General features: G+C 41.6%; 3 protein-coding genes across 5 annotated transcripts in view; all 3 read right to left on the bottom strand.

Moving 5' to 3' along the window:
• The window catches only part of c12orf56 (chromosome 12 open reading frame 56), a 30925-nt gene extending 22887 nt beyond the window's left edge, over positions 1 to 8038 (bottom strand). Inside the window, exon 1 of the mRNA XM_022225334.2 lies at positions 7378 to 8038. Within this exon, the coding sequence (XP_022081026.1) occupies positions 7378 to 7638 (261 nt within the window). The 5' untranslated portion in view covers positions 7639 to 8038. The remainder of the gene's footprint in view (positions 1 to 7377) is intronic.
• A 1454-nt stretch (positions 8039 to 9492) lies between these two features.
• LOC110974101 (hepatocyte growth factor receptor-like) lies at positions 9493 to 18935 on the bottom strand. Of its 3 annotated transcripts, XM_022225462.2 has the most exons (10): positions 18790 to 18918; positions 18523 to 18642; positions 17826 to 18006; positions 15325 to 15525; positions 14096 to 14182; positions 13309 to 13487; positions 13100 to 13209; positions 12178 to 12340; positions 11460 to 11596; positions 9493 to 10860 (listed from the first exon to the last, which is right to left on the bottom strand). In XM_022225462.2, the coding sequence occupies exons 3-10, from the start codon at positions 18001 to 18003 to the stop codon at positions 10572 to 10574; spliced, it is 1344 nt and encodes a 447-aa protein (XP_022081154.2). In that variant the 5' UTR covers positions 18004 to 18006; positions 18523 to 18642; positions 18790 to 18918; the 3' UTR covers positions 9493 to 10571. The 3 variants fall into 3 exon arrangements, with proteins under 3 accessions (XP_022081154.2, XP_022081159.2, XP_086991770.1); XM_022225467.2 differs by lacking the exon at positions 18523 to 18642 and having other exon boundaries at positions 18790 to 18922; XM_087135644.1 differs by lacking the exons at positions 17826 to 18006; positions 18523 to 18642 and having other exon boundaries at positions 18790 to 18935.
• An 819-nt stretch (positions 18936 to 19754) lies between these two features.
• On the bottom strand, positions 19755 to 25333 carry LOC110974064 (uncharacterized). The gene is made up of 3 exons (XM_022225394.2): positions 25094 to 25333; positions 22201 to 22296; positions 19755 to 21922 (listed from the first exon to the last, which is right to left on the bottom strand). Exons 2-3 carry the CDS (start codon positions 22271 to 22273, stop codon positions 20928 to 20930), a joined length of 1068 nt encoding a protein of 355 aa, XP_022081086.2. The 5' UTR covers positions 22274 to 22296; positions 25094 to 25333; the 3' UTR covers positions 19755 to 20927.
• Positions 25334 to 27371: the final 2038 nt, after the last annotated feature.

The following is a 27371-nucleotide window of genomic DNA, read 5'->3' as shown; positions in this document are numbered from 1 at the left end:
ACAGTCTCCTCACTCAACAAGCTCACAGTGCTGCTCAACTGCACAATCCGCTTCCACAGTACACAAGGCAAAGCCATACACACGTGTACATGTACAGTACAGCTTGACATCCACCCTACAGGCATCCCAGTGTCCTGACTTATATGTTATTTATAAGAGCTTTCTGCACCACAGGGATGGGAATACTACTGACAGATACCTGATCTGAGTCAGCTTGGGGAAATGTGCATGTATGGTTGAGGTGTAACAGGTTAACAAGTCCTACTTCAGGAATGTACATGTACCTTGGTATTCTGCTCTTGATTAACATTGGTGATAGCTTTTTTGAGGGGGGGACTGAGTTATACAGATACAGGCACTACGATTTCCCCTTATAATCACAATAAATTACTCAAAACTACTTCTTTCTCCAATTATGTTTGTTACAATTTCATTACTCCTGTGTATACATGTACCTGTACCGTAGGATGAAAGGTGCGGACTTCAAAGTTTGTTCTTTATTCAAATTTCTTTAAAAATATACAAATGTACACAACACAGGAATATACAGATATATTGGGTTTTTGGAGAATCCGTAATGGGCCGCACAGCTGGCTGGTACTGGATGGTGCCACCTGGCACCACTCACCGTGGCTAGATCACTGGTATACACATAAATGTATACGTTACGAATATACATGTAGAGTACGGCAAATGTAACCAACAGAACCTAATTAATGACAGCACAGGAGCTACATGTAACAGGGAAATTTGCATGTAACTGGATGCACTGAATATCTGGCCCATTTCTCCTTTCAATCATCAATGGAACATTTGTTGGAGGAGTTTATTGCTGATAATTCAAGAGACTGAATGCCCTTCAAGGAAAACTACAATCTCCTCACCCTAATCTTTAGTTTGTAATAATGAAGTTAATCCATGAGAAAAGCAAGATGTACCCTGTATGCTGTACACGCAGGTACGTACACAAAAGGACACTTTAAAGTGAGGCAAATTGCCCTAATCTTCTCCAACTAAACATGCACCACAGCCAGGAATGAGAAACAAGTACCAGTACAAGTACTGTACTGGGTATACATGTACATGTACACAGTACGTCCAGTGTGACTGTTCAATTGATGCAGTGCAGACAGCAAAAGAAAATTACATAAGACTCACTGCATGGAAAATGTATTGATCAGTTGTATCTGACTGGATGCAAAAAGGCGGCTTGATGTAAAACATATACCAGCATGTACTGTATGTATGTACATGTACATGAGATTGAGAAAGTTGTCAGAAATAATTATAAGGCAGTTAAGCAAGCATGTGTGAATGTTTCGGCTGAATTTTAGAAAACTATGCAGGGTCAAGTGCAATACTTTTAATGTAAAGGAATACTGGACTCAAGCCACCTCATCGTCATAGGAAAAGTAGTGTGACATCACTGAGACCAGGCCAAAATCTGTGGCTTTTATATGTTTAGGTTATCTAATTTAACATGAATTTAAGGAGAGGTATCTATTAGGAATTGGGTACATGTGCATCATAGCGTCTGTCCACAGAGTGATAAACATGAAACAGACTGATTTTGCCATTCCTTGGGCAGATACATGGAACTTCGACTAAAACACCTTCCTTTTTCAAGTAATAGTTTACATTTACATCATGTGGTTTTTCTTTATCAGATGACACAACTAAGATTTGATTTTAGGAATTGCAAATGTTTGTCTACTACTTTGTAACGTTGTCATGACTAGTTTTTCCTTCTAAATGTAAAAATCTTAGAAAGACTTACCTCATAGAGATTTATTACAAAACCAAATTAAATCAAATAATGAATTCTTTAAAAAGATTGGTTCATTAAGCTGAAATGAAAGTGAGAAGACGGTCTGTCCCAGATTATGATATGGAAAAACGTTACATCTGTCCATGTATCGTAACAAACATTACTCATTAAGACAATAGTGTTAATTTTTGCTGAAGTTTAATAGTCTTTTTAACAAAAATGATTTTGGAAACTGAAAACAAACAAGTTTGGTTAGTGAACAATTCTGTTTTCATGCTGTAATTCAAGCACCAGAAAAATGTCTGTCCATGTGACATACATTATCCATGTGACAAACGTGATGTCTGTCCAGTGACCAATGTTATATATGTATATTTTTTTTTCTAAAAATAAATTTCAATGTTATCTACACTGGAAATGTGTTTCTGGGATAATGAAAATTTCTAAAAGTAAACTACAGGTAAAAAGAGTATCTAAAATACTTTGCAGACCATCAATTGTGTTTTGAATTTAATTTTCATATTTAAGAAACAAACTGTCTGTCCACGTGACAAATGTTACATGTATATCTTCAAGAATAAACTTCTGCAACTTCTTCAATACTGCTCAATTTACCTTGCTATGGTAGTAATCAGAAAGAGTGAAGACATGTACATAAGCAAAAAATAATTGCAAAATTTTACAGCTGGAAATTTGTATTGAGTGTCATGCAAATAGTGGACAGACCGGTGTACATTTTACATGTATCATTTGCAAATTCCTACGGGAGGTATATGTGCATGTACCAGTACCTATAGGGTGCATATTGTAAGTCTGACGCCTCATAGGTCTGGCGCCTCAAAAGTCCGTATTAAAAGTCCGAATTTTCGGACTTATGAGGCATCGGAATAATGAGGCGTCAGATTTATGGGCAAATTTTTTTCAGCGTCATAGTTCCGACGCTCCAAAGGTCTGACGCCTCATAAATCTGGCGTTGGACCAACGAGGTGTCGGACCTAATATGAGGCGTCAGTGCGGTTGACTGTGAAACATGGATAATGTGACCTCATTAATGACACATAAAGAAAACATCCAGAACCAGCAACATCTTCTATGCCTTTGCTCTGAAGATCAACAGGTTGTGCTTTTCATATAGTCTGACCTGAACTGCAAAACACTTGTCCTAAGTACATGTACATACATGTACATAGTACATGTACGTGTACATTGTATGTGTACATTGTACTAGTGCTACATGCCATGGTGCCTTTTGGGGCACAAATGGATTCAAATTACGGAGTTGTATGCACATGCACCGGTAGCCCTTGTTCACAGGTTGTGTGTGGTCTTTCTCTGGTATGCCATGATACATTTGTACAAATCGCCGCTCTGTGTAGGAGGCGGCCTGTGGGCTACAGTCATTCAGTTGACTTTTTCTTCTCCTGGCATCTACTGCAGGCACCGTTTTGTCCTCGTCTTTAACTATTGTTCTTGATACCGAATAAATAAATAAAAATAATAATAAAATAATAATAGGGTACCCCTAGAACTGTGGAGTCTGACGTCCGCCCCCTTCCTAGGAGCGGGACGAATGTCAAACCCACAGTTCTGGGGTTTATATATATGTACTGTACATGTATGTAGTACTCACTACTGGAAGTTCAACAGGGACTAGTACCTGACTCAAGCAAAGATCACACACCTGTACATTCCAACGGAAACTGGTTGCACAGTCAGTGCCAAGTCTATACATGTATCTAGGGCTCTGCCAACACTTGTTTTGGTGTGTGTCCCTACCGGTACCAAACAGACTACAATGCTTTGTAAAAACGTGCCACGATTGCCATCCCTTGTTCATCCCTGCATAAAGTTCATGTAGGGGCCATACATGTAAGTATGTCTCAGACTGCATGTTACAAGTAAATTTGTATTGTAGCATGTACAGTACATGGACTGGTAGGCCTACTTTCATTATAATAACCATGGCTCGGTACTCCATGAGCTTGGGTGGAACAAAGAATACTGTACATAAATACATCCCACATATTTTTATGATTCAAGTCAAGTCATTTATATAACATTGTGACTGGAGTCAAGTCCACTAACGAAACTTGTACACGGGGTATGTTGTACTACCATGCCTACAGGTGTGTACTGTACATGCACCTGATGCAGATCATTTCACCGACTATGAACTGGTTATCTCATTAATGTACATGTACAGTATGTTGCTGTACCCGGTACATTGTACACCCACACTATATACAGTACATGTACCGTACATGCACTTGTACAAGTATCGGTACACGTATATGTACAATGTATGCACTTGGAGGAGTACATACATGTAATATCCTCAACAGGTCACAACAAAGTGGCAATTTGTAAGCAACTTGGTGTGGTGGTGGCCTACAGGTACATGTAGGTAGGTACTTCAGAGGGCCCATTGTGTTACAAGATGCATTGTCCTTAAAATCATAGCAACATGTTGTTATTGCTGGTGGTCAATGTACACACTACCTACACCTATCACAAACAATGGCCTGATAGGGTGACTGATTTGTATGCAGACAAACACCAGGCTAATAATAACTGAGGAGGTTTGTTGGAAGCAATCGCTATAAATTTAGTTTTGTCGTTAAAAGTTCACAGCTGGGAGACCATGAGTAAAAACCTTTGCAAGTTTGCTTGTGACTGTGTTCACTCATCTGTTCATGGATACATGTACATGTATGTCAATATTCGATAAGCCTTTTGCAAGTTAACTGAATTCAAATTTCATAAAATCTTGTTCACTAAGCTGCATACATGTACTAACAGGTACAGGTCTGCACCACCGAACTAGTACAATTCTTAATACCAGTAACTTCAATACATATTGCATACATGCACATATACTGTACCGGTACATGCACTGTTCAAGATTTCAACACTGCAGAAGAAATCACATGCAGAAAATGAACTGATTGAACCGTCTCCAGAAGAAAAACCTTGCTAATAGTTTTCAATCTGGCATAGAGGTATGCAAGGCTCAATAGGAATGTGATTAGATTTTTTAAGATAAAGATGTATTAAATAAATTTGTCCTTGAGATTTACACGTAAACGAATTCCATGGACCCAAAATGAACTGGAAAAGTGCAACTAATTATTTAAAGGTACCGGTAATTTACCAGGACTATGGGAAATGAGCTATCAATTTATGAGCATTGATAAATGGAGTTTTTGGCAAACAGCTAGTACATGTGTGGTTCATGTACATGTACCAGAGTCCACATGCACGTACATGTTCATAGTAAATGTATACAAGTACAGGTACTGTACATGTACATGTACTAAGTATGGTACAACATACTTTGTAAAAGCTCACAAACTACATGTGCCTGTACATGTACACATGTCACAAAAAGACAGTGACTAACAGTACAACTCATGCAAGCTACACAAGAGCTCAATGTACATGTACACACTGTCTTGAGTACGCTGCGTAAAACAGCCATGCAACAGGCAACGTGGCATGCATGCACTGGGACTGCATTGTTGGAGTGAGGCATTCCCGGAAGCTTGTCACCATGGCAACAGTACACAATCAATTGCTGCATGCCACTCTATCAATGTATGCCAGATCGTCTCTCTCCGCATGGCCGCACGGCACACAATACAAAAGACCAGCACGCACGCAAGCCGTCTCTGTCAGCAAAGGAAATGAATTGTGAAGTGACTTTTTTCAAGCACAATGCCATGTGTGTTGCTGTGACACTACAGCATGAACAAGTGGTTTAGTCAACGCCCTTGACCAGTTCTGTTGAGCAGGAATTGTTTGATATTTCACGATATATATATACAGTACATTGTACAGAGAGGTACGTTACTGTGTACATGTACATGCACATGTACGTGTACTGCTACATGTACGTGTTTAGCTTAGAAAGAACAAAAGTCCATAAGATAAACGGGATGGACGGAAATGGTAGCTGGAAATGGTTGTGGGTCCCTCCAAACAAGAAAACAAAACATTAAATTACAATCTCTTTTTACCTAAATTAAATTTTAAAAAAGCATTCATTTTCCGTTGAACCAAATGTGGGCAGCAAATCTTACATGTACATCTAATTTTAGTCCCCATTTTTAACTGTACTGAGGGTTTGATTTTAAATTCATGTACATACGCCTACCGGTATAAGAAAAGCATGTGTGCCCAATACATGTACCTGTACACACACCCATGTACTATTATATACCACTAAATACCACTAAGCCAAATGAATGCAATGGCAAAATGACATCAATGACAAAAAGCATTGCTTGACAGCAAACCAGTTACTTGAACTTTGTGTTATAATGTCAATGTACGGGTACATGTACATGTATTTAGTGATAAAAAGGTCAACACAAACAAAGGCATCAAAAACATACAATCCTGGGTGTGCACTGCATTAAAGTGTGATTACACTATTGTTTTTTGGCCATACTTTTACAAGATCGGCTGATTTAGGGGTATTTAACTACCCGTGTACTGTATGTACGCGTGTCGAATTGCAGAAAGCCCTCCTAGCCAACACAAGTAGCCTATGATACATTTTTGTCGTGAAGGCCTGCCATAAAATAAGAATAATAACGAGATGAATACCAGTAAGGTTGTTGCAACTCAGATCCTTGTGTATACAGTTTCAACTTTTTTTCAGAGTCAATCCGAGGAAAATGTGAATTTATGCAGTTTCAAACTGACATGAGACAGAGAAAACACTTTCCTGTCGCCTTTTATGAGTCCGAGGTGCACAAACTCATCTGTAAAATTGAAGATTGTACAAAGCATAAGTATTATATCAACAAAGTTTTTTCAAGAGAAGGGAAACCATCTTTCCAGCAAATCTTACATGCATGTAAACATGTACTAGTACATGTACATCTAGTCAACGGAGAAATTTACGCAGTTTGAATGATATTGGCCGATTTAAAAAAACCGGATTTAAAAAGAGCTTGCATTTACCAATCAGTCTAAGCAAACACTCTGGAAAATGGTTCAACCTAAAGGCCAAAATCTTCATGTTTGTCGAGAGAATCTCTGCTACCATAACCACAATTTAGAAAGAATTCCATACAGACGCCAATTCCATGTGCACACCCTGTGCACAAACCCAGTGATTGGATGACTGGTCAGAAAAGTTGTGTAATGTAAATACCGAGACTTCAATATGTTAGGGCATTTTATTGCTTTCAGATGGCTAATTATGTAACCACAGTGAAAAGTTAGTGACATGTTCATATTATAATATGGAAGTCTTTCCCACAAGTTAGGCAAATTTAGGCAAGCCTACATGTACATGTCATGACATGGAGGTTGCAACTACATTACATACTGGTACATTTAGGCCCAATATTCCTAAACCTAAAATAAAAATACTCTTGCAGTCTTGGGGCTGCAACGGCATAACAGGCATAATAGGGTCGGCCTAATTTTGGACTGGTGAATGCCTTGTTAAAAAAATGAAAATTTAGAAAAATATCACAAAAATGAAGCAGTAGACTACGCGGTAGGCCTATGCCATGTCTTCTTCCATGTCTTCCCTTTTTCCCTATCAACTCACTAACAAGCAGTTCTGTAAAGGCCACACTTCAACAGCAACTTACCAGCTGAATGGATGTCACATCGCCCAGGTGGACCGATTCCTCCTCCCGGATGAACTTGGGCGGGTTATCGGTGATGTAAATCCTCTCGTCCGTCAACACCGCGAACTTGAAGTTCCGCTTCACCTTCTTGGACTGAGCGATACAGGCCTCGTAGGCCCGGATCCTCTCGAACACGCTCTCGCTCAACTTCTGCTTGAGGAAGTTCTCCAGCTTGGCATCGCGCTTGCAGCTGGTCATCAAGTCGTCCCCATTCCGCGCCATGCCATGGGCGAGAGCGAGACGCAGCCCACTCCGCCCTACCGGTCAACGGCCCGATCTCCCCGCCCAGCCCTACCACGAGAACTCGGTCCGCTACTGTAAAGTGTGATCAAGTGCAACTTTTTCTCTTCAGCGAAGGCCAAGCACGCTACCATTTCGCCAATTTGTTGCTCAGGCGTACTGTCTCCTTATCCTTGGAGATCCATCTGAAGATGCAGCAGCAGCCAAGTTGGATCTACACACATGTTGATCTCTGCAGCAAGTGCTCGTTGATTGCGAGGGATTTTCTGTCATTTGTTCCAGCCAAGAATTAATATTTTTCACCTTGGCACGCATACGCTACGTACACATAATGTACATTGTAAATGTACGTATATATACGTACGGTGTATGCACGTTATACCCACTCATTGATATGATCGCGATCGATCGACATTCTGACCGCGCGCCGCGCCGCCGGAACAGGGCGCGTAAAAAAGAACACAACAGAGGGCGCTGAAACCAATCGTCAACTGCTTTGGAATGACGCGCTCTGAAAACCCAAAACGACAGTGTGCGAAGTAGTCCAGCTGAATGTTTGGTCCTGTCCAAACGTTGGTCATGGGGAAAAAAAGAGAGAGAGACAATCGGTGAGGAAAAACAGCCAAAAATGTGCAGCAATTTATGCAGGAGTTTGTTCGTGCTTTTTTCCTGCTTGTGAAAGCAAACTAATGCCATCAAGGTTCTGACAACACCTAAGTTGGCAACTTCGTACTCGGTATGATTTCCCCACCAGGAGATGAGGAGGCCTTCGGGAGTGGAAACAAACTTGATTTTAGGGGTTTATCACACTGTACATGTAATTGTCTGTAGTTGTTACTGAAAACGATTGGTGGGGGCACAGAGGTACGAAAAGACCTCCATGGTGGGGGCGAGTCATTGAAGGTCTGATGAAGATTGTTCCAAATTTTGATGGTTCTTGAAAAAAAATAGTTTGGGAAGAATGTGGATTCTATCAAATTGTTTATTGCTGTCCCTGTTTGACCACTCAGTTTATGGCTTCAAGATGTAACTGTCGACTTGGCAAAATGTCAACAGCATTATACTTTTACCTCTCGTGGTTCTCTTAATGTTGTTTCATTTATTTCCCTTCGCGTCAGAGAATTTGACAAACTATTAAGTTCGCTTACTTTTCCCCAAAACCTTAATGACCTGGCAGGTCTTTGACTGTTTGCTTGTTATTATTTCAAATAGCCAAGGCAACTTGATGGAAATTTGAGCGACCGGCGCTAAATTTTTGTAGCATCGAGCATGATATCAATCAAGTTACAATCTCATTCCAAAAAGGGCCAAAATTAAGGTGTCTTCCTTGCGGTAAAAGGGTTTTTCCCCCCGGGGAATTCAATATTGCCCCCAGTTCCTTGAAAGAGTTCCCAATTTTAGCAGCGGAGATGATGGCATCTTTGTGACGCTGACAATCTAATCAAGCCCATTCTGACCGCCACTTGAACATCCTCAACGCGGGCAGACAAATTACTCCCCTGGTTTTGACAGGATGATATGGACGCCAATTATCGTAACATACATCAGATTTTAAGGAAGAGCACACCTTACTTTAAAAAAAAATACCGCATTCGTTCTTTTGTGGAGATTTGGGATTGTCTTTGTCTGAATTCATCTTGATGCTTTTTTACTCAGAACGGGCCTCTCTGTCAAGATTCCAATCAAAGCAAATCGATCAAAATTTACTTCTACGCGGACATCCTCGGTGACTTCATTTACAAAGAAAACTGCATGCATCTACATGTACATTATGTACACATGCACGCTCTAAGCAGATGAAGTAAATAAATGAATAATTAATCGAATAGGCCTACATGCGTGTACAAAGATTATTTATTGACGCCTTTTCTGTTGTTCTGTATACACAAATTTATCCATTTAAAGAGACTGTAATAAGGGAGTTTTCAAAAAGGTCATGAAGACATGTACGGAGACATTAATTTGGCGAACATTATCTTACCATTTATTGTAGTATTGCGTTTTATTCTTTTACCCCGTATGACGTGAGTATATAAATCATCGTGCTAAACCTAACTATCTAGGATTATACTGAAATTTAGCCCTGTTAGGGATATGAAGTTATAATCATAATCAAATCCTCGACAAGCTCGCTTGATTATTTCTTTAATTTAAAAAGCCATACTACCACAGTTCTATAGTCATACTAAGACATTGTGTTCAACAGTTAACTGCGTATTAGATTATGTACAATGCCCTCTCGGGATACCGGGTACTTCCCGTAAAATGCACGAGTTAGCGGTTTCCCATAACATTCCGTTAAATTGACTTTTCTATGGAATTCCATTGCTGCCACTTTATGCAGTGCATGTGGGGCATTTTGGCCTGGATCTCCCCACACTTCCACCGACAATGCGACGGCACGACAGAACAATGCGCCGTCAAGAGGCGGAAGTGTGGGGAGCTCCAGGCCACCGCCCCACATGCGCCGCATAAAATGGCACCAAAGGAATTCCATACCATTCAATTTGTTCTTACGGTGACCGTATATCTTACCAAAAATTAATGGCACCCACGGCTGTCATTGTTTACACCTCACCTGCAACTTTTACCGCAGGATCTCTGGCTTCTCATCGAGAGCCTTAAGTAAGTGCAAAGGAGTATCAGGCGTTGTGTGTTGTCGTAGCACGGCACCTCAGAAATGCATGTAATTCTATGTACGAGACCTCACATGGATGTCATCCTAAAGAAAGCAGATTATTACCATGAAGGGCCTTCAATGGATAAGAGGTTGGTATAGCGAATTCAAACGGTATAGGCCCTATATGTGAATGAAATCACACGATAATCTATTAGTATAGTATTAAACAAGGAGACATTGTACGTGTATATAAAGCAAAGGAGTTTGACAATATTTATTCGCAGGCTCGCCGTGGTCACTGGTTCCCCTTGCCAGTCGTCATGATTTCCATTGCAATGTGCTCGCTGCCCCCCTCCTTTTCCACCGACGCCCCTCGGTCTTCGTTCCCCAGGCGAGAGCTGTTTTTCGACCCCGGAACAGGTAACTCTGGAATGTCCACCGAGCAGGATTCCCGCCTGGGCTCAGCCGGCGGCGCTGCATCGGTCCTTCTTGTCGTGACAACTTTTTCCAGCTCTACGGCTATTTGTCGGAAGGATGGTCGCTTCTTAGGGGACTCAAGCCAGCAGCGCCGCATTATATCAGATCTGGACAAACCAACGTGGAAGAAGTTTTAATGAAGGCTCCCGTTATTTTTTTCCTTCTTTTTGCGTTTCATTCATGTTTGCCGGGTCAGTTTATGTATGTTCTTCAATCCAGGTCAGGTCTTAGGTCTCTGCTTTTGTTTGGAGTTTTGGTTTAGTTTAATTGGTTTAGTTTTGGGTCTTGGTTTTTGGTTTTGGGTTTTATAGTTTTGGGTGTTTGGTCTGTTTTTGGAGAACTTGGGGTTTTGGTCTTGGGGGTTGGTTTTGGTTTTGAAGGGCTTAGGATTTTGGGTATGGGTATTTGGTTTTGGAGGGCTTAGGGCTTTTGGTTTGGGGTTTTGGTTTTATGGTTTGGGGTGTTTGGTTTTGGTTTTGGAGGGCTTAGGGTTTTTAGTTTGGGGTTTCAATCGAATCAAATTGAATCGAAACGAATCGAATTAAATCAGTTACAGTTACAATAAAAAGATTACATCCTTTGAGGGTTGTTATTTGTACAGCAGTAACACGTAACGCATTACCAAGGTATCCAACTATCTTCAACGACCGGATAAACAATCTGACGGGCCTGAACCCCCCTCCCCTCGATCCACCGTTCTACTTACATTTTGATGGGACAGAATCTTGGGGGATCCATACGCTTGCCCGTCTTCAAGAATAAGTACACATCCCTATTTTGGATTTCGGGATAGGGCGTTTGTCCTCTAGAGAAGAGCTCCCACAGAAGCACTCCGTATGACCACTGCAGTAAGTACGAATATGCAAAATACGTCCAGCCTGTAAGACTGAGGACATATGGTCCTGGTTAAGACCGAGGACATATGGTCCTAGGTAAGACCGAGGACATGCGGTCCTAGGTAAGGACATGAGTGCTGACGATCGTTGATGTATATGTGTACTGGTCCTCTTGACTGGCACTGCGAAAAGATCGGTATGGTAATGTCCCTTTTGTGCATACAACGATGGTACAAACAATATCCCTTTCTCGGAAATGAAGAGGATAGCTTTTACTGCTCTTACAGGGACGTGGAATGTGCTTATCTCCAATGACAGCCTACATGACTTTATAATGCATATTATTTTTTTCCTTTCCTCATTTTGATTAAAACGATGCAAAAAGAGAAATTCATGGGGTAAGGTAGATCCTTTTTATTGTGTGAAAAGTTTGGGTCACAATTAGTCAATGTTAATTTGACAACAATGGACCCAATAACTTGAACTGTTGGCTAATTCAGCTCAAAACTAGGTTGCCCCTCTTCTAACTCTGAGGTGTACCAATGATATTTTAGACACGACAGTCAAACTGTCACAAGACAAACCCACCACATCTGACTTGGTGCTATAGACTAGGCGTTCCATTGACTCTGGCGCCATCCACTTGACAGGTAACTTTGCCTGCTGTTCGCCGCTGGTGTAGTAGTCTGATTCGTCCAGGTCACGGGACAGCCCAAAGTCCGAAATCTTAGTAACAAGTTCGTCATCAACCCTTTGGTAGATAAATGCATCATATATGCGCATAAGAAAGCCTCGCTGAATGCAATGCAACGTTTCTTTTAACAGTCCTTGAAAATGCACCTCTGTGTTTCGATAAGCCTTGTTTAAAAAATTTTGTTTCGGTATTTTTAAAAGTAACGTCATGGTGCCCTTTTGGGTTTGTATGCTAATGCAATTTCCATATATTCATGGGCAAACTGTGAAGACATCCAGAGATAAAATGTTTCTGGCAGGATTTCAACAAGTCAGATGACACTTAGTTGGTACCTCCGTTGTCCGTTACCATTCAGCCCATTCTTGCGCTATGAGGAGAAAAACGATTCTTCTACTAGTACAGTGAAAAAGTCACAGCTATATGTTTCCTCGTAATTACGTTGATAGGACAAAGTAAGGCCATTCAAAGCATTAACCCTATAAAGCTTGTTTTTTCAGTAAAATATTTGTACACCTTTTTCCCGATAGGTTTATTCCTATACAGAACTGATGTAAAGCATCACAACTGATTGCAAAACTTTAAATCGAACTCTGTCAAAAACATCCAGGGCACGGGATTTCTCTGGTGGCAGGCTTACATAATAATGTTGCAGCGTCAGGTAACTGAAGATAATTAATAACTGGGGGGCAAAGCCTGTAAGTGTGCTGTTATTTATTCCAAATGTAAACACGTTATCGGGCGAGCATGTGCCGAATTCTCTCGATTTCGAGATCTGATCTGCCATTGTATATCTTTGTAAAGCTTTTTTTCACTTACAGGCAGTTTCTTGCAGCCAAATCCCTGTGGACGAACTTTTGTCCAGCAAGGTACTCCATACCGAGGGCCACGTGGTAAGCGAACTTCATCAGCTGTGTATGGGTCAGTTCCTGCGTCAATAGGAAGGTACTCAAAGTAAGTATAGCTCATGACAAAAATCGGCACTTTTTATCTACAATTTATTTTGGCAATAATAAGCTCATAGATACCTGCTTTCTCATTTTCACGAAGGATTTCAGGTCACCATTTGCCATAAACGGAAGCACAATCAGCGGCTGACCCATCCGGTCAAAGGTTAGGCCAAGCAATTTCAGCACGTTGGGGTGACTGAAGTTCTTCATCAGTAATCCTTCCTTGAGGAACTTGATGACCTTTGAGGGATCAGTATCTGTACATGGATCGAAGGGGATCTTTTCATTATGTGTTGTGATCCCGAGTCTGCAGTGATTCTTTGTTTCATTTCAGGACATGTAAAGTATATAATGGCGCAGAGGTCAAGCATTTCTTGAAATGTTTTCAAGTGAGTACGTACACATTTTGGTTCACGATGTGAACAGAAATTCCCTTCACCATAATGAACGATGTCTTCCTAGAATAAAATGACAGCTAAATTTGTCAGGAAAAGAATAAATAAATTAAATGTTTTGACAAGGAACACTGTTAGACCAAAAATATCTCTCACATACTTTCCACACATTTTAGCGGAGTAAACAATTGTAAAAAATATAATTATGTTCACCTGGAGAGCCATTATTGGAACAAGTCGAACCCATTCTCAAGTTGAAGGACTCGACGTTTGGAAACAGAAAAAGAAAGTTGCCCTTACCGCTTGAGAATTTATTTTTTACAAATGATTGCCTTCTTGGGCGACTGTGAACGACGATTGGCTGAGAAAAATTTGTAGGCTGTGTTTTGGTCTGCCGCTTCTCGACCAATCAGTATTCTAAGCAACTTATATTTCCACAATGTAATTCCAACGCGGATATCTTACTATACCTTCAACTGTTTTGACTGCCACTGTGTTTTGCTCTCCATCCGAGGGCCAATCGGTGAGGGCTGCTTGGAAAACTTTCCCAAAGGCGCCTGGTGGGCAAGGATCATCAGAAAATTGGAATAGTGGGACGGGTTGGAAGGGAAGTTGATGGTACATGATGGTAGTCTCATCGGCTCTTTGGGGCGAAGGTGGAGGAGTGCTAGCTCCTGGGCCTGCTGTTGTTAGCTGCACATATATCGCATAATTTGCGGTATTGTCCTCCCGTAGGGAGTTACCGAAACCCACCATATTAATGTGAATAATAATGTTAATATTAATAAATAAATAATAATAATTTATTTATTTATAAAGCGCAAATTTCATATACAATGTACATATGTTCAAATGCGCTGTACTGTGAAGACATTAACGGCACAATGAATACATTTAAACATGGCATACAACGGCGCCTCTGGCAGCCGCCAAACGACCCACATTCGCCCACACCTGTAAAGAAGAGACAGTAAGAAGCAGTTACAGTTGGGAGGAAAACCCCAAATAGGAAATTTCTGGGTAAAACCCACGGAGTCAGGTAGGGACTGAAAATCCAATCCACATGTAGACCGGGCCGGGAATCGAACCCGGGACCACTGAGGTGAAAAGCGAGGAAAGAACTACCTTGCCAACCCGACTCTCCCATAGCGGCATATGGGAAATTATCTCTGACAAATGCCCACGAATTACGATTTTTGCAATTCAGAAGCCCCGCATGTGAGTGAAAGTTGAGCGAAAAATCAAGCTATATCCTGTGTAATTTCAATAGCTTCATAGGGATTAGGTTAAAAAAATGGCAGGTGTACACAATGATCTTTTCAAGGAATCGTTGAAATTTATCAGCCTTACCGCGCTTTTGTCTTTCGGAGAGCTCGAATCTTAAGCCAAATTCTTGCTCCGTGATATACGAATGCGTGAGGCACACTGTGATCCAAGTAATGACGTATATTAACAGGTGTTTAGTGTAAGGCAGTTATGTTCAAGTCCCTTATATCGTAGTATAGTTTTCGGCTATCTCGGTCTTCTTGATGATATGACGACGCAAAAAATTCAAACACAACATTTTTTAATAATGTTGATTTCCAGCAAACATGCTGCATTGGCTTTAACATGCTAGCTTTCTGTATAATTATCCTCACGCAGAATGCCATTTCCAGTGTTTTTTTTGGTTCACTTGAACCATGTCCGTCATACTCACCCTTCCCAAGTTCCTCCCCTATCTCCAGCTGATGGAACTTAATCTGTACGTCATCGGCAGCAATGCTGACTTTGTTGCCAAGGAAGATGGATGTGGCATCGAGTTGTTGTTCGGTGTAGGTGTCAGTGTGTCCCGAAGCTGAGCTGAGGGGCTGGTTGAGCTGTCTGTCCGATCGGCCCGCATCCACTGTCTTTTTATCCTCTAGGATGCAAGGAATACAGACTTTAGAAGCCTCAATCTGTGTAGTGAAAAGGAGGGAGGGATCTTGATCTTTTTACTGCCCTTTTTCACGGAGCATGGCAGACTTTTACCCGACAGGCATTATCGTCGCATCCAACCTGAAAATGGTTAATTTTTTTTATGTAGTATTCGCACAGCGTGATCAGAATAAGGGGAAAAACAAATATGCAAATTACCCACAATGCCCATAATGTGTTTGTGCACGAAGAGGCATGTACGACGACAAACGGTCAATCCAAAGGCAAAACCACGGAAGCTTCTGGAACCCTCGCGCGGTCCGCCTTTGGGGGTTTATATTGGGCGGTCCCATCACGTTTGATAATTTTTGGAAGAATAATTCCTTTCTGAAACCACTCCATGAAACACTCGTGTTGGAATTTTACCTTTGTCTTCCTCAACTAATAGTTTGGAAAAGTCACTAGGAGATGGGTAAGAAAACCGAATTTCATCAACGACCTTTCACATCCGGCGATATCGTACCAAGGCCTCCTTGTTCATGCACGTTTATTTTCACTTCCTGTGCTTATGTGAAATCAAAATTGTAAAACTTTGCAAAGATTTATCTACCTGTAGTCAATTGGTTCCATGTTCCATTGATTTGACATAACGCAGTTTTTGTCAGCAAAGGTTAAATAAAATATCAGAGTCTGTCGTAAAAATAGATAATTACTTTTAGTTTATTACCTTATCAATCAAAACAGTTTGTAAAATATTTTGATCTGTTTTAATTTCGGCTTTTACCGACAGAACACCATAACATTTCATGCCATAAATGTTCATCTACGTACGAGACCGCTGCATTGGTCTTTTCTGTTCTTCAAGTATTTTAGATTTTCGGAAGTGATGGGTCAATTTTTGGCAGGATATTCCTCTTTCAGGACAGGTAATTTTTCAGTTTCTAGCAAATAATTTCCAAAACCCTTTTCCAAGTTGGATTTTTAAGAACGAAAACGTACTACAAATTCTAAAATCTTTGCTCGTTATTTTTCCCACTCAAGGGTTCCGGAAGCGCGCCCTCAGAGCTCAACTTTTAGGCTCTATTGTAGAAACAGAGAAACATACACTGTACTGGATAACACTGATTTTAAAGATAAATTACCCCCAAAACGCAGAGTTCAACGATAAAGTTTTGTGGGAACATCGATTTCAATGGTAATGTATCTGTGAAACTGAGGAATTCAGAGATAGCGTGTCTCACTAGAATCACGGATATCCTGAAATCAACAGTAACGTATGTCAAAAACACAAAGTTTAATGATAGTGTTTCTTGGAAACGCGGATGTGTATATAATTATGAAACTTGGAATTTGACGAAAATGTATCGCCGAAACTCGGAATTTAATAATAACGTATCTCGGAAACCCCAAATTCACATTTTGTGCACTGGTACATGGCGCGTAGCCTTTGCAGGGTAGCATGTATAATACGGAGTTCTGGAAGTGCCAACCAACTTGTTGGCTTGGCTTTAAAGCTTTCGTGCAAAACCCTGAAATTGAGTTTCTTTCTTTAGTGGCCTCTATATTATTATGGTTCCTCCCATTTAGGCCGTGGGCTATCTAACAGGCACCGTCTGGGCACCATGCATGCGCCTGCTTGTGGGTCCTGTGCGTGATAAGTTTCAGGGCTCATGGAATTACCCAAGTTGTACAATAAAATACTATACACCAGCATCACGCCTACAAAGGAAGAGTCGGCGTCTGTCTCTCGTGGGACAGCTTAAATCTGGTCTGTTCATAGCTTATTGCAGCTTAGCATTACATCTAAATGCGAGGATTCAGCCCCAGTAGGAAGAGAAAACTTTCATCCAAAGATGTATTCATTTCAACCCGATTAAAATAAAGGATTGAAATTTAAAACCATTACAAGTCGTGCACAACAGCAATTATGACAAAACATGGTAAGAATTGCAAAATTTGTTGAAAATGGGGAGTATAATCCAAGATTGTAAACAAGGAAAGATAATTCGAGTCAACCAACGCTTAGGGCTTCATCCCCATAATAAAACCGACTCTCACTACATCGTTTAAACTCTCATTAATGCATGCACTCCTGAGTTTCCTGTTTCATGGCAAAATAATAGCAACTAAAGAGAATCGCTGCGACTCATCATTGTTGACCGTCCCTAACAGGATATGGATGTGTGTTTTTACTTTTCTAGGGACTTCCTCGTCAGATTTAATGACAAACGTTTGCATTTTTCGGGGGGTTTTTTTGCCTGTAAATATGAAGGATGAAGACTAGGTAAACCGCAAGAGAAGTACCTTTGTACAGAGACCTGATCCGAGCCAACAGCATGAACTCGTTGTAACCCTTTAACACTAGACTCAGCTTGTAGTACTTGGCCGCCAGGGCTGCCACCACCGCCAGAAAGAGAACGGCCTGGATCGCTATAATGGATACCAGCACAGCCGCTGCCGCATGGTCTATCTTGAAAGCCATTGTCTTTGAGGGGTTTGCACAGAGCGTTTAGCAAGAGAGGAAACATATGGCATTTATAAAAAGATGATCTGACATACGAATCAAATGAAGGCATATTCCCCCAACATTTTATGTAAGGACCGGAAGAAAAGTGGGGGAGGGGGAGACAAACGATATGACATCCCCTACTTTAAAAAGTGGGGGGGGTAAGTGTTTGCAGTCGTATTAATACAAATTTTGTGCAAAACAGAAATAATGATCTTGCGCATGGCCCACTTTTTTCGGATACAGGTCAGCCAAAAACGTATACTTTGCTCAACGCTTACGGGCCGGCGCGGCGCGCATGTACATGAGTCTTGTAGCCTTCAACTTCATAAAACAGTATTAACTATATAATGTCACATTAATTTGTAACAGTACGGAGCGGTTTTACATGCATCCTTAGTTTAAAAAAAACCGAGCTTGGCACAGCCGAGTTCTGCAGGGGGGCAAAGTGAGATAGGTCAAAAGAACCCCGCTTTTTCGGGAGGTCAACCATACTTCACGAGATCAGTCAGTCGTGTCGGCGATATCACAACAAAATCAGTCGCCAGATATTGAAAGCAACTCAGGGTGCGCCTTTCTGGTGGACACGCTGCTGTCGCTCAAACGTCCTGCCCCCTAAGGGAATGACAAGTTAAATGACAAATTAAATTTAAGTCAAAAGAACCCCGCTTTTTTGGGAGGTCAACCATACTTCACGAGATCAGTCAGTCGTGTCGGCGATATCACAACAAAATCAGTCGCCAGATATTGAAAGCAACTCACGGTGCGCCTTTCTGGTGGACACGCTGCTGTCGCTCAAACGTCCTGCCCCTATGGGAATGACAAGTGAAATTTGAAGTTGAATGCACACTGAAATATGAAACGACTGTTGACGCCTGTCATGCTTCGACATATACGTGGAAAATGAAGTTCCTGGTTCACGACCTTCAGTCTAGTGAAAGGGACATTTGACGGAAGCGTATAAGGGCCACATGCCATTCCCTTTTCACAGTGATATCTCGCCGCCTCCAGTTGGCTACTCCGCTGTGCATGCTGGAAACTTAAACAGCCCCTATAAGATTCCGTATGTACGCGTCTGCACTTTGTTGAAACAGGAGCCAAACTTCAGTGGCGCACGTATCCAGATTTTGGTGTGGGAGGGGAGCAAATTAAAATGCAAATGCACGTTTGAGCTCATTCAACTTGATAATGGGGAGAAAAATATAGCCTATTTATTTGATGAATAAGTATACAAATTAGTTTCTTTCCAACTCACCTATGAAGTATTCTCATTTGAAAACAAAATTTCAAAAATTAAAAAAAGTTGAAAAAATCCTTCGGGGGGGGTAGGGTCCTGGAATATTTGGCCACCTGTTCAATTTCCCTCTTTTCCAAAGCGTGCAATTAAATGGAGAAATTCTAAAATTTGTCCACCACCCGAAGTTACACCCCAAATTGCTCTTTTTTCATACTTCACTGTCGTTTTCTTTGGAAGTATAGAAATAACAACTTTGCCTCGGAAATGTCAAAAAGCAAATATGGGTTTCAAAAAAGTTTGAGAAGACCATGTAAACGGAACAGTGTCTTCTCGGATTTACATCTCAGCAAAACAGCGCCCCCAATTGTCCGAAAGAGCTTGTATAGGTTTTTTTTTTTTTTTTAAATAAGCACCTTTTAATACACTTACCGTATGAAGGATTTGAGACATTTTTCATGCAGTGAAGAAAGGTGACAAGATGCACGAGAAGTGGGTTTAAGAAAAAACTCATTGTATGGATCCTTTAACCAAATCGTTATTACCTGCAAATTGGATACATACAGAGCATGGGGCTACAGCCAGTAACTTCATTCAAATGGGGAAAAACTTAACGCATATCGTATATTTCCTCAACGGAGAATTCATTGAGAAAGTTGTTCATGAGCAGAATTTTACTTAAATATGACCTAAAAACGACAAACGTATTTTTAGAATTTCTTAAGCTCTAAGGAGACATTTACAACTGGGTAAAATACGGTGTTATGAAACTGGGGTTGAATTCCAGTTGATCAATACCTTGAAAAGAACCTTCTCGGGCTCTGTCTATAGGTCTATGTAATGTTTACATTGAGCTTCAGATTAATTTTTATAAAAAGGTCTCATTAAAGTATACGTACATTTCTAGTCATGTTTACACCTACGCAATATTAATTTCAAATTTGACGATTGACAACATTTTGAATATTTGTGACCCACTCTGTGAAAATGAGTCTAAAGTTGCCAGAGCCACTTTGGAGTAAAAAGTCCTTTAGAATAATTTTGCACAGTGAAAACCAACAGGAACCCACAGCTTTTGTCACCATGGAGTATCCACTGTCATAAGGATGCCAAACTGAGTAATACATCAGAACAAAAAACTCAATTTGCTCTTTCCAGTACAAATGAAAACTCAAAAAGTGGCTCTGGCGACTTAACACTCATTTTCATTTTCACGTGTATTTAGGCATTCTAAACCCTTACCATATCACATAACTTATACCTGAAGCAAGTCCATTTACTACATCTAATATTGGTTTCCTGCAGTTATCGAGAGAGAGTCCTTACTTTTATGGAGTTAGGCCTATCCCTGATGCATGCTAATCAGAAGTCATCAAGAGAAGAAACAAAGCTCGTATTACAAAATGGATCCTTTGACCTGTAGCCTGAAAACTGTACTTTTTTTATAATAAACGAGTATTGACTTGACGATTCGCTGGAAAATTACGATATTTCAATGAGAAAGACTAGCCTATCACTCTGAGTCATCACCCTGCATAGTATTCCATATCTTGTCAAAACAGACAGTTTTGCTCACTATACGTAACGTATAGTGGGACTGTCACTTTTACCCTGAAAATGAAAGCGTCTCTCTATAGTAACCTATAATACAAGACAATCTGGTTTTTCAGTCTGAAGCGATAAGATCATCACTTGTAGCATTGACCAGCCACAAACCAAATTCCTTGAACTTCTTCTCCTTGGCGGCATGGCCGCGGATGTTGGCGGCGTGCATGACGACAGTGGAGTAGTTTTCTTGTTGCCACGAGGGATCGAAGAACTGGGAGCCCCAAGGGAATAAGTTGGGATGCAAAGGTTTGATGTCCACGTGCACGGGCTGGTCCTGGTGAAGTAGCCCATTCATCACCGTCTGATCTGAAACGACTCTCCCTTTCCTCCTGTTGCTCCTCATGACCTCGACCCACGTCCGGACAAATTTCAGTGTGGCGTTGGTGGGCCGGAGGTATATGAAGCCGGCGCAGAAGACCGTTTTCTGGAGTCGGACTGGATAGTCCCATCCCCGCAGGCACATATCAAAGTCTCCCTGGAAATGAGGGAAGGGATCCCGAAACCAAAACAAGTCTCCATCGCTGAAGAGAACGTCCCAGCCTCGCTCCAGCAAGCCCAGGGTGTAGCCCATGCGCTTGTTCATGAAGCCGTAGTACGCGTGGCGGTCCTTGCGCGGGATCGCCCTGCTGTCCACCTCGCCAGTGTCGGTCAGCACCACGTGAATCCCCGGGTCGCCCTCTGATTTCCTTCGGAGGAACTCGAACACCACCCGGTCTTCTGCGATGATGGTAGTATTGACGCACAGTTGAAGCCGTCGTATGGACAGCAGCATGTTCACGGTCACATCCAAGAAGGCGGCATTCACCGTGGTGAGCAGCACAACCCCGGGTCGCTTCTGGATGTTTTCCAGAGTGCAGTTAGTAATTCTCCCTCGAAGACTGATCGGCGCAGACACCACCTCTATGCCGTTGGCAGACCGGTTACTTTCCAGAACATCCACCTTTACGTCCAATTGTGTGTAAGCCGCTCTGATTTCATTTTTGATGTGTTTGTAAGTTCGGGAATCCTTCTTAGACAACGGCGCGTAAGTTACCACGGAGCTGGAGTAAATAGCTGGAAAAGGAAAGAAACATGCATTTTTTCCCAGATCAAATTGTGAGAAAGGTAGCTGTTTCATTCTGATTTTCATACAATAATATTTGTACTTACACTAAATAAGTGTAAGTTATATTATTGTTTGAAAATCAAATTAATAATAGAAACTAGAAAGTTGTTTTTAACTATTTTCTGAGATTGAAAATTTTGAACTCTAGCTGCGACACAATGAAGGACAATTAGAAATCGTTAAAAATTGCCTTAATCAAAAATGACAACTTTGAGTTCTAACTTACTCATGACGAACAAAATGAAGGCTATCGACTGCATTGTGAAGAGCAGTAACAGCATTTTTGATATCCTCTCCATCTTTAGCGCATCTGACTAAAGACCTACAAAATAAGGACAAAAGCCATACTTCAGTCACCTTTTCAACATGTCTAGCTATTCCGTGAAATGTCTCTCACGTTGTAACGCATTACCTTCCGGCAGTCCTTACATGAACACTCGCCGCGTTAACGCGCAAGTTTATAGAGTACCAAAGTGAATACGTCACGCGCACAATTAGGATCTAGTGCGTGAACCAGCGCGTGAACCAACACGCGCGCGTACTCTATTCGTTTGCACTGCACTTTCTGGTTCACAGTGACGTCACACTTCGGTACTCTATAGGTCTTTATTTCTGCTCATCAGCTTTCAGTCCTCTATCCAGTCTTTCATATCGAGATCAGTGGTGTGTTTACTGCACATGCGAGGACCATACATTTTCAACATGAATTGGTTGCGCGTACTGACCGCTTCCCGCGCCAAACGCGTATGTGACGCGCACTTGAATTCATGCGCGTATGAGTCGCTTGCGCTGCAGCAGGAATGCTGGTCTCCTTTATAATGGAGATGTGGCGTGTAAAGATGACATTTAGTACGCATGTTCAGATATGTCTATTCTTAATTAATGGAAATATATCTATTGGGAATAGAGATATTTCCATTCCGGGATTAAATGTTAACTTTGCAAGCCATATGGAGATCAATGATCGTCACACTGTGGCCTTTTTTCAATACTCAACTTCGTCTCCGTCTCAGGTTTCGCCTACGAAATCAATCCCCAATTGTAGGCCTGAAGCGTTTAAATTAAATTGAAGTCCTGTAATATTTGGCTCTTTTGCATCTCACTTGATGTTTTGTGGCACTATTAGACCTCAAACTATTGCGCTTTAATAGAACTTCGAAGTCAAGAGGTAAAAAAAATCAGTTGAAGCCTGAGACGGAGCCGACGTCGAGTATTGGAAAACGGCCGATGATTGTTGTCACATCATAATGGCTGCAGGTTTGCTCTTGGCTATGAGAACTTCCTGTAGTTTATTCAGCAACACAAAGCACACGACAAATCACTATCGGCGACACGAACCATCACTAGCGATTCGTCCAGTGATGGACGTATAAAAAGAGGGCACTGTCGCAATGTATCGCATAAGATGTACGCCACTGCACACACGACAGGCATATTATCGAATCACAGCACCGCGAAAGGCGTCTTGGACCCAATACTACTTCAAGTGAAGTCCTTGTGTGGTCTATTTTGCCAAAGGAAAATTTTGAAAATGTTTTACGGGCAAGCAGATTTCAATATTCTTTTATTAAAACATCCTCATTGTTAAACAACAAAGCCACTAAGATTTTATTAACGTGGAAAAGGCAACAGGAAGTCTTATGACGTGCCCACAGAAAACTGTTGGACAGAAATCGCGACCCTGGTGGCACTTGGGAACCATTTTGATATGCGTTTTTTCAATGGAAATTCAAAAAATATATTTACCCTCAAGTTGGAGGTTTTTATGAACGAAATAAATTTACTTCGAAGCCCCAAGTCCCTAGTGCATGATTTATTGAAATATCTCTTCGATTGGTCCGAGTATGGTACCCCTTATTGCAAATAAGTCATTGGTTCACAAAGCACTGATGAGCTCGCGCACAGAGATCTAGCGACTTAGTGGAATGTACCGTGAACTAAATACTGGTGGTAATCTTGGAAAGACCGAGGTGAACTGGTCGAAATGCATTTTAAACGGAGTGAGAACTATCCAGTCTTTGTGTGGAAATCAGAGACACAGACTCAGTTGAAAAGTTCCCATCAGCCTTTCCCTTATTTGATGGTGAAGGTGCAATTCAAGTCAGGGAGGACAAGGGGTCTATGGAGTGAAATTTTCGACACAACCTCTCAAAATTCATCTTTGTGCCTCCAATTTACAATGTTTCCAATGTTTTCCATGTCATTTAAAATGTTTTTGGTGCCTTTCTAGTTTTATTATACTGAGGTGAATTTTCACATTTATGAGCAGAACGGTGGTGTCATTCCAGTCAGAAAACCTCTATGCTACATTTAAAAAAAAGCCGAATATTTTCAGTCCTTGACATCATTTTGCTCTGGTGACTCTTTGTGTAAATACAGGGCAATAACCAACGAGCAACCTTTTATCAGAGGGGTTTTCCAATGCGCAGATTTTGGGTTCAATCAGCTTTATAGGTGCTGCGAAAAGAGGAGTCGTATGGGGCCATTCCCGGCTGAAACCCCGACCTCGTCTGCTGCCGTGGCTTCATGCAAACGCAACTCCCGAAACGTTTATCGTTGCGATGAGACCTTATGGCACTGCATGATCTAAGATCTGCCTTGGGGTAGTGGTTGTCAACTGAATTTTGTCAGACTGAAATCACTAAATCGAAGCCATTAATCTGGATGAAGCCGGCCCATATACTGCGGTTGAGTCGACGTAGTGGCTGTGCTGCTTTACATGTGATAAGAATGTCAGTTTTATAGGTGTGCACTTTATCGGAAATGATTGATCATATTGCTCAAAATCCGATGGTTTCGTTTTAATTTTAATGGCTAGCTTTGATGATGCGGCACTGCCGCCATGATCGAGTGGTGACGTCGAATTGGAACGGACTACATTGAAAATTTACATAGTGCGTGGTCACCAAAACCTTTATCATTGGATTCAATCTCTTTTGTCGGTTTCTGATCGGACTAGGATAAATTACCAAAGCCACTAGATGGGATCGAATTGGACCATACCAAGGCTGTTCTTAGATGGGATTCGGGTATTTTGTTTGGAGCTGCTGGATTGTGAGATTGCTTCTCTTTGATCCAATCTGACCCACACTTTTTACTGAGTAGGCCTACGGACTCACCTTTTCATTTCAACAGCTGGAGGATACAGATCGGCACCATGATACCCTGTGCCCAAATAAACGACACCGCTTCAAACTGGGATTCTACATGCAGACGACTGTTTGACTATACAGCGATGGTACGAAACGACCGTGGGAGAGCACCGCCACGTTGAACTAAGACTCCCACCACAGACAAGTATAGAACGTGACTGTGTACGATGTTGGACGCAAGAGGAAAAACACATACATGTATATATTTCTGGACGGATGGCTTTGAATACAGGTGGCGGGTTGCCCGACTTCGCTCGGTTCTCTCGGAAGGCCATGGTTGGTCTGACGAGAGTGCAACGCACGTCCAGCAAGGAGAAAACTGTGTGACCGTTATGAATCATTCGCGCGTCACAGATTCGCCAGTTCGCTTTTGTGCCGAGTGCACGAGTCGGCCTTGATCCCATTTCGGGCTGAACATTGCGACCCTCTCTTTTGTTTGGTATTCTTTATGGGTTTATGACTAGTAGAAGGGTGAATGCGCGAGTAAGTATCTTCGTGGATTAATTGAAAGACCTCTTTATGAAATCAGAGGGAGGAGATCGCAATGTGCGCAAATTTGAGACTAGGTGGCAATGTTTTCACCCTAATTAGTCCTCGCAGGTATCCATAATACCTTACAGCTGCATTACAATAAAGGACTTAAGGGTAAAATCCCCCAAATAAACTTCAATATCTGTTTGATGAATTACTAACACTTGCATAAACACAGTATCTGCTGGTCAATTTTGGATGTATTCAAGAATAAGGTACCCCTCCGAAATTATTATCAGGCGTCAACCCTTCTAAATATAGGCTTACGGGTTCCCATCAAATCTATGTGCCAAATTTGCTTCTTTGGACCCGTTTGTCATGTTTAAACCCACAAGTATCCTGATAATAAAGGTGAACCGAGAACTATACCAATCGAGATTTCTGTGAAACGCCTAACGGCAGTTATTCTGCAGAGTAGAACGATTGCACTCGCTAAATCAAGTGGCTCTCATAGCAAAGTGTGTTTTGAGTGTTGTTTTAGGTTACAACACCCTGCACATCAGTTGCCTGAGTGCAATGCCTACTGTCGGCTTTATTTTTCGTGAATGATACTGATGGAACACATGCTTTAGGCGGGCGCCTTCGCTCATCATGCAGCGCCCGAACAGGGCGCTGAGAAGGGCTTATGGCTTTGCTCAGAGTTTAATGAAGGAAATACGACACACGGGGTCACAGCCATGCGTGGAGCATATGGGTAAACTTATGCCTGGCGCGCGAGCTCGCTCAGTGCGTTACACAAGCGACAGTTATCAATTCAATATTTTTTCATTTTCTTCCTCATAGCTGAAAATAGTTTCACCACATTTTATTTGTTCCTCCCAAATTAATCAAAATGACCAATGATTTGAAATGTAATTATCGCAAAAGACACGTAATCAGTGATACTTAGTGAGAAGATAAATTACCACACTGTGTTTAAATAACGCTTCGCTAACAAAAAGTGAGAATCTCGCGGTCACAGGTCGGGCACAATGTAGCCAATCACAGCGCAAAGCCGTCAGCCGTTCCCAGCGCCCTCTTTGGGCGCTGGGCGACTAGTGAAGTGGACGCCGTGTTTCTTGATATTTAATACCCACTATAAATCATGTGACTTAGTAACGCAATCGGTCTATTACAGATATTATATTTAACCAAGTCCAGCCTGAGGGGGGGGCTCATACACGATGCTGATGCCTCCTTTCGGTAGTTTACGAGAAGCATGTAAGTTTGAATCTTGCAGGTGCGGCGTTGTTGAAGAGGTTTTTCCAACCAAGATTTGCCTTTGAGGATGGAGAGAATAACATCTTTTTTACATGTGTTAATAACAAGTCCGTTTGCTTTACGCCGATCCGAATCCATTTCTGGCCCATCCATTAGGCTTTGGTGTCAGTGATTTAACGACGGGATTACTGATCGAGCCCAGGGAAGGGGGAGGGGCATTTATCTCCCATACCGCTTTTCAAATCTTCATCGCCGGGCAAGTCATTCCCCGCACAAATTAATCCCACTGGTTATGCATCCTACAATGGTTGCCCTTCCCAACTCCCTTTCAACGGGTCGCAGTGAGGACGCAGCGAGGCTCTTCACAGGCCGCCAGCAGTACATGTAGGAATAGAAAATGCAATGCGTAAATAAAATAAAATGTGAAAAGGGTTCCTCAGTTCTGGGGCGTCTAGGAAATTCTGTTGTGGGGCCGAGCCCATCAAACTTAAATCTGATTGCTGCTGACAGCCTG

This window comes from Acanthaster planci, linkage group LG04, assembly GCF_054643075.1.
Source record: "Acanthaster planci isolate LZ-2023a linkage group LG04, COTS_SCS, whole genome shotgun sequence".
Classification (NCBI taxonomy): domain Eukaryota; kingdom Metazoa; phylum Echinodermata; class Asteroidea; order Valvatida; family Acanthasteridae; genus Acanthaster; species Acanthaster planci.
Note: the sequence above shows the minus strand (reverse complement) of the source record. Positions and strands in the feature narration are given on the sequence as shown.